The sequence below is a fragment of the Etheostoma spectabile genome, chromosome 6 (assembly GCF_008692095.1).
Source record: "Etheostoma spectabile isolate EspeVRDwgs_2016 chromosome 6, UIUC_Espe_1.0, whole genome shotgun sequence".
In the NCBI taxonomy this organism is placed as follows: domain Eukaryota; kingdom Metazoa; phylum Chordata; class Actinopteri; order Perciformes; family Percidae; genus Etheostoma; species Etheostoma spectabile.
The window spans coordinates 22,713,596-22,725,019 of record NC_045738.1 but is presented as its reverse complement, the minus strand read 5'-3'; the positions used below and the strand labels follow the sequence as shown (position 1 = coordinate 22,725,019).

The following is an 11,424-nucleotide window of genomic DNA, read 5'->3' as shown; positions in this document are numbered from 1 at the left end:
TAGTTTTAAACTTCAACAGAGTACCCGCCTTCAAAAAAGTTAACACATGTCAATGGAGAGTGTCCAGACTCTCTGGACTAATGAAATGTACCAGAGTCTGGTAGGACCAGGCTAAATCTTACCATCTTTATTCAAATCTCCTAACAGAGCGATTGTTCTTTTGAATTTGAGCAGATGTCTCCGTTGTGTCCCATAGTAGTATAAAGAATCGTTTTTTTGCCAAGCCATTTGTTTTACAGTGAGATTGTTTTACAAGCGTGTCATTTTTACCTTGTTATCTTTTATTTAAATTCAAAATTCATTATGGGACAGGGTTCAAACAGTTTAATAAGACATAAAAAATAAACTCAACCAGCGTTAACTCAAATGTTGTTAAATGGAAATGGTAATTTAATAAACATTTATGGTCTTCCATATTTTAACCTCATTGCAGTGGCATTCCCAGCAGCATAGATAATATTACCCGAAGCCTACTGTCTGTAAAAGATATAGCTGTTATGATTCAGGCCAGAACGAGCCTCCTGGTGCTCTGTTAGATGGTGGAATATGAGGAAGTAAACTCAAGAAATCTGATCCATTAACTGGCTTTAAAATCCTCCATTGTGTTGAAGTTATGTCACTTTATATTTAGTTAGTTTAGTTAGATAACCTGAAGATAGTGTCAAGACAATTAAGGCTATGTGATGTTTGGACACTGAAAAAAAAAAGATGAATCTATTGTCTTTTTCTTCTTTGAGGCATTTTAGGCCTTTTATCTGATTGGACAGTTTAGGCATAAAAGGGAAGAGAGAGGGGGAATTTAATTTTTCAATTAACTTTTATTTATAGTATCAAATCGTAACGAGTTATCTCAAAACACTTTAGAGATAGAGTAGGTCTAGACCACACTCACAAATTACTAAGACCCAACAATTCCCCCAAGAGCAAGCATTTAGTGCGACATTGGTGAAGAAAACTCCCTTTTAGGGAGAAACCTCGGACAGTCCCAGGTTCTTGGTGGGTGTCTGACGGTGCTGGTTGGGGGTGTGAGTGCAGGTAACTGCAGGGCGTAGCAAGTCACTGCAGGGCGTAGCAGGCCAGTTCATGGTGTAGCGGGGCACTGCAAGACGTAGCAGGGCGTAGCAGGGCAGGGCACTGGAGGGCGTAGCGAGGCATAGCAGAGCGTCGAGCAGGACCAAGGTGCCATCCTAATCCAAGAAAACCTGCGGGGCGAGAAAACATAAGGACTCTGGAGAATAAGCTCCCCAGAGCTAAGTTAGTAACAAGCATTTCTGGGACATGAATGCAGATAGATGGAAGGAGAGAGGATCTCAGTGTATCTAAAACTATAACAGCAGAACTAAGAGCTGGTCCAAGACAAAACTGAGCCAGTTCTATAAGGGTTGGTAGGAGAGCCCGACCGATATATTGGCAAGCCGATATTATCGGACGGTCAACCATGTTATGAGTGTTGGCGTTGCATATTATGTCCACCAGAGGGCGCTCTACAACGTCCCTGTTGGAAATGCTCTTTTTTTGTTTTGTTATTGTGTTTTTTTTCAAAGGACTTTAAGTTTCATATCGTAAGTTTGTATGTTATACATTTTATTTACCATAACTTTAATATATTTTGATGTTCCTCTGTTGACAATAAAACAAATTTATCATATTATTTTAGTGACAACTCATAAATAACTACAAATAACTAATGTGAGGGAAATCTGTTTATGTATTGTCACGTTTTTGGATTTTTTAATTTTTTTTTAAATAAACTGTGTATCGGAATATCGGATTTTTAAATAACCAAATATTTGTATCGGTATCGGCCTTAAAAATCCTTTATCGGTCGAGCTCTAGTTGGTAGAATAATCTGACAACTATGAAGTGGAGCAGAGAGAGAAGGGGTGCCGTGTATGAAGCAAAACACCCTACCCCGATGGATTATGCTGGAATGACATGCAGCAAAGGGCCGCAGGTCGGAACCAAACCTACGTCCGCTGCAGAGAGGACTGAGCCTCTGTACATAGGACATGACAAGTGGCTGGCCAAAGTTACACCGAGATCTTTTATTGCAGGGTAAACGCTCTCATCCAGGGCAACCCAACAATCCAACAACACACAACTACCCTCGAGCATATTGCCGAGTTCCTCCGGGAGACTTAGATAAGATGCCGCTGAGCAGATAACAACCATGCATCGTAACCATTAGCCCAACGCAAATATGAGAGTCAAAAATAACGGAGGGGGTGTTTATTCGTTGCCAAGTAATTGACTGAGCATTTCCATAATGGTGTTGTGTTTCCTGCCAGGCTAATGTGACCCCTATTAGTTCAGGAAACGCACTGCACTCAGGCTCTGTGTGTGCGCCACCAGACACAGCCAAGGAAATGAATTGGCGAGAAAGGAGAGACGAGGGACTGGAGGGGGGAGAGATGTAAACAATGGTGAGGTCCAGACAATGGGACAACCAGGGGAGAACAGAAGAGGAGATGATGAGTCATGTTACTGCAGCGAACCAGGCCCTGATTGAAATGCCACTGCAGCAACTGGACTACAGTATATTGGTTTTATATAGTTTTACTTTGAATCATTGTGCTAAACTGTAAGAAAAGACATGTTCTGTATTAAAGCTGCACCTGACATTTTTTTAAACACTGATAAATCTTATTATGTTGCTTATCAGTAGGGTTGGGCATCGTTTTGACTTTAACAATTCTAATTTTTCTAATCGATTCTTGAAATGGCTTACATGCTTATTTTTATTCAATGGTGATTTATAGTTAGTAAAGTTGTAGTAAAGTCAGACTTTAGGGCGCTGCTTACTGTGCTCCGTGGCTTCAACCAGACAAGTGCCTGCAAATACGGTGGCCGCCACTGGAACCCAAAACCTGGGGGTGTTAGATTTGGAACCAATGATTTGAAATTATTCCAATAAGGAATTGATTCTAATAAAGAAACAATTCCATTGGAATCGTAACTTTTGAAAGGATTCCAAGTTGGAACAAATGCCTAATCCTACATATCATGTGAACATCTCAGTAAACTATTCCCTCTTTAAGTGTACGCCGGCAAGTATCAATACAGTAAACATACCTGACAACAGAAATTGATTTAGATGAAAGGGTATTGCCTACGTTATCTCAGCTGTTGAGTACCCTGAACTGAGTCTGTCTGGCTCTTTATAGACCGTTTCTGAGGCGTATTGGAAAAGAAACCGGCCATGCTTTGCTCTTATGTACTAGAGCTATACTGTTACGTGTTTCTGATTTAGCTGCATGGGCCAGCTAATCCCACCTCTGATCAATACTCCACATTCCCTGTTCACACTCTGGATTTTATCCAGGAACCAGCAAAGCTGATATCGTTATCTACCTTCTCATTTGTCATTCATAATCCCATCATCAGGGAGAGTTGAATTGTAAATCCGAAACAATATAGATTTGAGAGTAGAATTGACTCTATTTGCGTCATCTGGGATAGCATTTGGCCTGATGTGTTTGCAGTTTTTTGTGTTATCAGTGCACCTGATACATGCTTAGCTCATCTTTGTTTTGTGTGAAATAGCCTCTGTCAGCCCTGACCTTAAAGCTATGCGTTTTTTTGGGCCAATCACCCCCGTGTCATTGCTGTTTTATGGCCGGCAGCTCTCAGCAAAAGTGCACACCCGATCACCGGCGATACTTGCTGTCCCTCTGTCTGTGTGAGGGATTCGCCTTGATCTATTACATGCTTGAATGCTGATAATGTTTGTCAGGATGCTCTGCACGCACAGAGACAATTAAGCTGAAACACAAGGCTGGCTTAATGAAGCTCAGCAGGAAAAACATCCTCAAACAAGGTTCTTTTGCCATAGAGATAGACGTAGACAAGGTCCATGCATGTCGGGTGGAACCACAGGGCTCCACTGGTGCATTGTTGTGGTGTGGGTGTATGCATTGATGACAATGCTGACAAAACAGATAAAGCATACAATAAGCTAACAATGAACGTATGATGAATGAATGTTGACTATGATTTACTGACACACTTGCAACTAGATGCTACACTCTCCATTTTAGACTAGTGGACTTAGTTCCATGCAGACCTGCCTTTTATGTAAAATGTAACGTCACAATTTCACAGCCAATTTGAGTCATTTCTTCTGTTTTTTGTTGTTCCTTCTTTTTTAACTGCTTTTCCCACAATTCTATTATGTTTTTACATGAGAATTCTTACATTTAGAACATAGTTTTGAGGACTACAAGCAATATGCTTGTCTGATTCCTACTTCTATTCTAAACCAATCAATTCAGTTTTATTTATAGTGTCAAATCTTAACAGGAGTTATCTCAGGACACTTGACAACTTCCTTTCTACAGGCAGAAACCACAGACAGACCCTCATGCTTGGTGGGCTGGATGAATGAAAGTACATTGCCAAGACAAGGCTGATCTCCTGCTGTCCGTTTGTCAAAATGCCTTCGCCACGGGAAACGATAACAACAAGCTCCGAGCTAGCAAGCTAACAATACTGTGTTGTGTCAGTTAACTTCATTTCATATTTTCTGTGGGATTTTCAAAATGCTTTCCTGAGAACCACCGCTGCTGCGTCGGGAGCTTAGCTCCGCCCAAGACGATTGTGATTGGTTTAAAGAAATGTAAACAACCCAGTTTTTTCCTCCTATCCTAGAGCCAGACCTTATCTAGTCTATATACACGACGTTCCACTTCCGCCGAATGTCCCTCATTTAGGCATTTAGGGGTAAATCCAGACAGCTACCTAGACTATCTGTCCAATCTGAGTTTTCTGGTGCATGACTACACGTTCCACTAAAACAAGTTCCTTCCCAAGGCTATTTTGCAGCGGCGGCGTTCTTCTGTCTGGAGCTTAGCCCCCCCCCCCCCAAGACAATTGTGATTAGTTTAAAGAAATGCCAAAAACCATAGCACTTTTTCTTCCATCCCGGAACGCTGCATGGACTCGCCTGAACTTCCGCAGTGCTGTGTAGCAAGGTCTGGCAATGCAAGACTAATACTAATCTAATCCATCAATATATAAAGTCCATGACATACTGCCCCAGTATCCATCCCCACAACTAAACCCCTATATTCATCCTCTTCATCCATAATTAACATCACTACTTAAATATTGAGTGAAAAAGAGATTGAAAAATACAATAATATTGCCATAATGGTGTTTTACATTCCCCTGTCTCATTTCTTCTTTTTAGAGATTTTTTTGGGAGCTTTTCCCTTTATTTTAGAGTGACAGTGGATAGACAGGAAAGGTGGGAGAGAGCTGGGGGAAAGGGGCGCGGGTCAGATTTAAGCCCGGGCATTGTTAAGGGCTCAGCCTACGCTCAGCACACGCTTTTACTGGGTGAGCTAAAGGCCGCCCCCCAAAATCCCTGAATTTCAATGCACATGTCTTTAAAAATGCATTGGTAGTGTGGTCCGGATATCCAACCTGGTTTACTATCTTTATTGATCTTTTTTTGTATTATGCACAATGATTGTAGGGTGCTTTTGTAGGTGTTGCCCCATACCTCCACACAGGAATTAATATATATAAGTGTAAAATTAATGAGTGAACAATACAAAGTGTACAATGCTTTATGATCCAGAATGTGTCTTGTTTTCACAGAACGACAATGCGCCAACTTTGCTCACACTTATCTTACGAGATTCCCAGCAGATATCACAAATTTATTTTCATTTACTTTAATTTCAGTTATCTAAAACTCATTCTAAATATGAAATGGAGCCATACCACATCTGCTAAATGACAGATTAAAGGCATTTAAAAGGAGGAATGAAATTGTATGAGCTTTATGTGACTGAGTTAAAGAAATAAACAATAGTCTGTTTACTGTAAATCTTGGTATGGTTGCATAAAACGGAACCAAGTTGCAAGATTGGTCAAGCAGAAAACCTGAGTGTGCTGCACATGACACACTCTACTAGCGCCGTAGAAATCCATTTAATTTAATTCAGTTTAAGCTTACAATGCACTGCTCGCCAAAAAATTGCTGCAATTATTTACCATGTATTGTTGCCACTGCAAAGAACTGTGAATGAGACCGTTGTTGCAGACCAGCTCATTCTATTTCTAGCGTCAATGCACAGTGCTGCGTGCCATTTTCTTTTTGAGCTAGTCAGATGACCACAGCAAAACAGTATATATAATATCCATTCTAATCTCATTGTATTTCTATCAGTTTAGGTGTCTCTTTGCAGCGAGTAAATATTTTGCATAAAACATGAAAGCTGCGGGTGTCTGCCTTTACACTTTGCACAACAATTGAGAAGAAAAAAACATCCAAATGCAGTGCCACATGACTTAAATGAGACATTTCCGTTCATTTCAGTTCATGTTTTGTTCTTCAAATTCCTTTAGTAAAGCTTTGCAGTTACACCAATGAATTAGCTTAGAGAGCAAAATGCCAACATCCCTATGGCAACATGCTCCCAGTGACAAAGCTAGCATTCTTAACCGTATGTTTAGTTTACCATGTTAGCATGCTAACCTTTGCTAATCAGACACACGATAAAAACAAGGCTGATGGGAATGACATTAATTTGCAGGTATTTGGTTATAAATTGGACAAAAATGTGATGTAAAAAGTGCTCTGCTAACGTCTGTTTGCAGACTAGATAGCCAGTTAGCTGGTCAGCTGCGGCCCATTGAACAGCACGTAAACATACCTGTGATTAACAAAGCTGTCCGTTTGAACGCCAGCGTTACTCTTCAATACCAATAACGACGCACTGTCTGCCAAAGGTTCTTTACTTTTATACTTGTTTCCCTGCTAGAGATCAGCCTGCCAGCTGCTGTCAACTGCTGTCAATCAAACGCAACACATGGAGACAGAAAAATACTTTTTTAAAGGTCCAGGGTGTAACGTGTTTAGTTGTTCATGATCAAAATCAGTGTTTCCTGTTCACTAACTTGTCCTTTTTCATGAATATTTACCACTACCGTCAATTCCAAGTATTCCTATTGGCTTGAAATTTTACATTTCTTCTTGCATGAACTGGGGTAGACGCTCCATATTTTTGCGCCATCTTGAAATACGTTAGTCAGTAAGGGACATACAGGACATACTGCTCCGCCTTTTGCATTTTCGCAACTCACAGGTACTGCTAATCTGCTAATTGATATGGTTCCCGGCCCTTTCCTTGAAGAAGGAAACTTGGAGGACCACACGTATTCAAAATCCAAATTTCAGGAAAAGGAGTCTTCTTCTTCGCCCCAAAAAAAGAAAAAGGACATTGAAAAGAGCAAAAGACCGGCTTTCTGAAGCGTGAAGGCTACCGCAGCTGTAATACGTACTTGGGACTGCGTTGCACAAGATGATCGCTAGATGGGAGAAATTCCTACACATTGGACCTTTTTAATAATTTAAAAACTTGAACAAATATGCAAAAAGGATTAATAAATGTGATCAGTGGAATTTAAAACCACAAATGTCGGGATCACCAAAATCATTAGGGTAATCTTCTGGCAGCCATGGAAAGCTCCACAACATTTCAAGGCAATCCTTACAAAAGTTGAGATGTATCAGTTTTGAAAATCTTTTTACACTTAAAGCAGTACACCACATTTAAACAGGTTGTGTTTTTATGTGCATTTCCTACCAGTATGGCAGCAGGGGGGCGGTAATGAGATGAGAAATACCTCATCGTAAAGGGCGGCAGGTAGATGCACTGACAGACAATTATTATAAAATATTTCATTTCATTATGCAAACTATTTATCTAATCTATTGGGGAATTCATAGCCCAGGGAGTACAGAGAGACAATTTAAAAGAGTCCCATCATTTCCTTTTCCCTTGCTTTTGAAAATGTGACTCATCCTTCCATTTGTCACAGTGTTTCAGGGTGTAAAAATGACTCCAGCGAGTGCTTTACCAAACCCAGCACTCCCCTTAGAAGAGTAATAACAAACCCTTAAGCTTTCAGTGCTCTATACTGAACCAAGACAAAAACTGAAAATACATTTAGACCTTTGGGAACATGAAGCCAGCTTTACCTGCTAGTGGGTTGAAACCAAGCACAAACCAATTCATTTCTTATTTAAGCAATATAGAGTAAAAGAAAAAGAGCAATCTGAAGTTAAGAAAGAGGAGCAAGAAGAGGAGCAGTAGGAGTAGCCATCTTGCAATAATGTGTAAACTCTCCCAATTCGGAATAAAGGGAGGTTTTTTTTATTCTGCCAGCATTGAGTGAATGCAGCATTTTTTTAAATTTGATTAAAATTTGTTCCGTACAGATGTGAAGCCGCCCTCAATGGCATCTGAAACAGGTGAGAAACTGTTCACAACAGCTTTGACCCCTGTCTGAGATTTTTGTTTGGCTTCTAACAGTGAGACTACTTTAATCCTTAATCCAGATAATTGCGTTATTGTAATATGATTAACGCACTTCATACATTGACAATAATACAATGTCATAACAATTCATTTTTACTGAAGGCTGTATTTAAAATAGTTTATGAAGAAATAATATAAAGAGTAGAAGTAAGTTATTTTTATAGAATAACACAAGGCTGGGTGATGTGGCGAACATCAATTATCATGATATATATGACCAAATACATCAATGTTGATATTGCGGCGATATTGTAGGGTTGACTATTGGTGCTTTCACGAAATATAAACACAATGAGAGTTTTGGTAAATAATCACCAATAATGTAGATACAAGGACTAAGTCTTGTAAGACATTACTTTACGATATCCCAAATTTAAGACGATATCTAGCCTCAAATTTTGATGTAGATGTACTATTGATAAATTGTCAAGCCTTAGAATTACATTTCTGTGGCTACTTGTCTGTGAAGTCATCAGCGGTGAATCAGTGAAGCCACAAAGTTGGCTGCTGCGCTGCCTTAGATTACTTACAGAAGTGAGTACATCCGCTGTTTTCATGTCACCTGAATGAATTATCAGATGCTCCCAGTGGCGCACTACGTTGTAAACATTTCCTCCTGCTTATTCAGCTCTCCTCTGCTCCTTGCCAGTGTGTAGCAAAGAGGAAACCCACTCCAAACTAGATGATATATATGCATATATATGTATTAGGTGCGCCTAACTGATAGAGGAAGAAAGAAGGTAGAGGAGGCCAAGCTGGGTGTTTTAATCACCCCATTCTCCTTCCCTTTCCTTCCCTCTGGCCCTCCACTCATCTCATTACAGGCAGGAGAGGGTGAGAAGTGAGGCCTGCATGGACCTTGGCATTAATTATTGAACCCTATCTTTTTTTACTCCAGCTCCTCCTCCACAGTCTCTGTTAACCCCCATCTAGGTATAGCGCAGACATCTACAGAGACCCAGTTTGGGGATTTAACCATTCAGAGACGGCGATAATTAATAGCCTGCATGTGACATGTTTGCCTACACAAGCAGTATGATAAGCATTTTAATTGTGCCTCGTCGCTACAGTTGAGCTTTGGTGCTAATTAATTCCACTCTGTTTTTAAATTGGCGCTCTATAGCAAACAATTATCAAAGCTGACAGTTGACTGCATGCATTGTGTTTGTCATGTTGGCTGGGTTATGCTCTGCTCATTGCTAGGTCTGTACACAAAGCTTCAGTAACAGCGGCGTTTGGGAAACATTTCGACCCCACTTGAAGGCAGCTTTATTTCACGTAAAAGGGGGAAAGAAAAGACCGCGACCGTACACCTCTACAAACACCCGACTGCTTGCTTGTAACAGACATTTACTTAGCAGCTTAATCCCTACAAAATACCACAGGGAATTTCATCCTGCGTGCATGTTTAAAAAACAAAATCGAATACCTACCCATCAAATGAATATTTGAATATTTGGATCAAGGCCTTCTCATTATCTCCTGCCCAGTTGATTTGAGTGGCTCAGTTGGAAGCCAGCTAATGGAGGTTGTTGAGGCCATTGTGGAAAAGGCATTCAGACAACTTGAAGGCAACCTGACTGCGATGCTGTAAATCTCACTGTTATCTCCTTCTGTCCCCTGTCCCTGTCTTTTTCTTTTTGCTTTGTACATACGTGCGTGTGCCTGTGTATGTGTGCGTATGCGTGCGTGCGTGTGTGCGTGCTTCCTGCAGGTTTGAAAAGTCAACATCAAACCTCGACCTCCCAAAGCCTCTGAGCACGAGGAAGACGACGCTGCCAAGATGTTCAGCACCAAAAGGTCAGCACAGTGTCACTTTTGATCTATTCTTATCCACTCAAAATAAAAGCCCGGCAGAAATCTCCGAGCGTTTTAACACAGCTTCTCCTCATAATAGCTGACATTTTATAGTCAGCTGTGGTCCACGGATGACTTTGTATTTAAAAAGACATTGGTGTGCAGGAAGGTGATGGTTGATTTCAGGTCAAAACACTAAAAATAGAATTCCCCTACATTGTTTTTTTTTAGTATGAAGTCTGTGAATTATTAATCGGATTTCTAAATGGGTAGGCCTCAGAGAACCCTTTTTAAACTAAAGTGTAAATACTCTCACACAGCCTTCGTAGGAAGATTAAGAAACCCAGTTCATAGTCCTCCTTGGTTGTGTGTACATTCTGTATTTTTTATGTGACTCATGTTAGCGCACAGTCTGCATAAATCATCCATCACTCTGGCACTTCTGGTTATTGACTGCAAGGTAGAAGTGGTCCCACTGCTTAGCCAGTATGTGTGAGGTGGATCAAAGCAAACTTCTTTGGGTTGCTTCTTCTTTCATTTTGTTTTATTCCTAGCTGAAAGAGTTCAGTTTGTGTTGGGTTTATTTTAATTATTTTATTTTTTATTTTTTATTTTATTTTAAGTGTCTTTAGTACTGGATGCATTACTGAGAACAGCCTATTTATTTTCCTGTTGAAAACACAAATCAAATGTCTCTTGAATAAACAAACCCCATCAATTCTAACACATTTTGAATCAATAAGGTAATAATGTGCATGCATATTACATATTTTGATTACCTAGGGAGGTCTTGTTCAGAAATTACAGACTGCTTCCTTTTAGTTTTTCAACGGAAAATTTTAAATCAGTTAAATTCATGTGTGGACGACCTAAACTAGGAATGAAAAAATCATGTAAAAAAAAAAAAAAAAAGTGCACACATTGTTATTTGAAACTTTTGTTTTACATGTAGATGAAATTTCAAATATTGTTTATGTTATAATACTATTTGTCAAGTTTTGTTTTACTACAATCTGGTGAGAAAGTACAGCATATGCAAGTGCAGCATATCAGTGTTTCCTCTAGAATTCTTTTCAGCTGGGGGGGCAGGGGTAGAGGGGTTGTTGAACGTCAACAATTAACGTTACCCGACAGTGTGTAGTTTTTATTTTTAATTTTTAGAATCTCACATTGCACTTTCAGTCACTATGACGTCTGCGGTCAGACACTTTGTGCCAGTATGATCAATAACGTTGCCGTCAACTGGCTTATCTGGTATGTCGTTAGCTACCAACTGTTACCTTGAAACCATCCAGCA

At 40.0% G+C, this 11,424-nt stretch overlaps 1 protein-coding gene across 3 annotated transcripts in view; it reads left to right on the top strand.

Annotated features, from left to right (window-relative positions):
• oxr1a (oxidation resistance 1a) overlaps window positions 1-11,424 on the top strand; it is a 216,966-nt gene that overhangs the window by 9,531 nt on the left and 196,011 nt on the right. For all 3 annotated transcript variants that reach the window (XM_032517852.1, XM_032517856.1, XM_032517848.1), the window contains exon 2: window positions 10,045-10,130. In XM_032517852.1, the coding sequence (XP_032373743.1) occupies window positions 10,114-10,130 (17 nt within the window). In that variant the 5' untranslated portion in view covers window positions 10,045-10,113. The remainder of the gene's footprint in view (window positions 1-10,044; window positions 10,131-11,424) is intronic.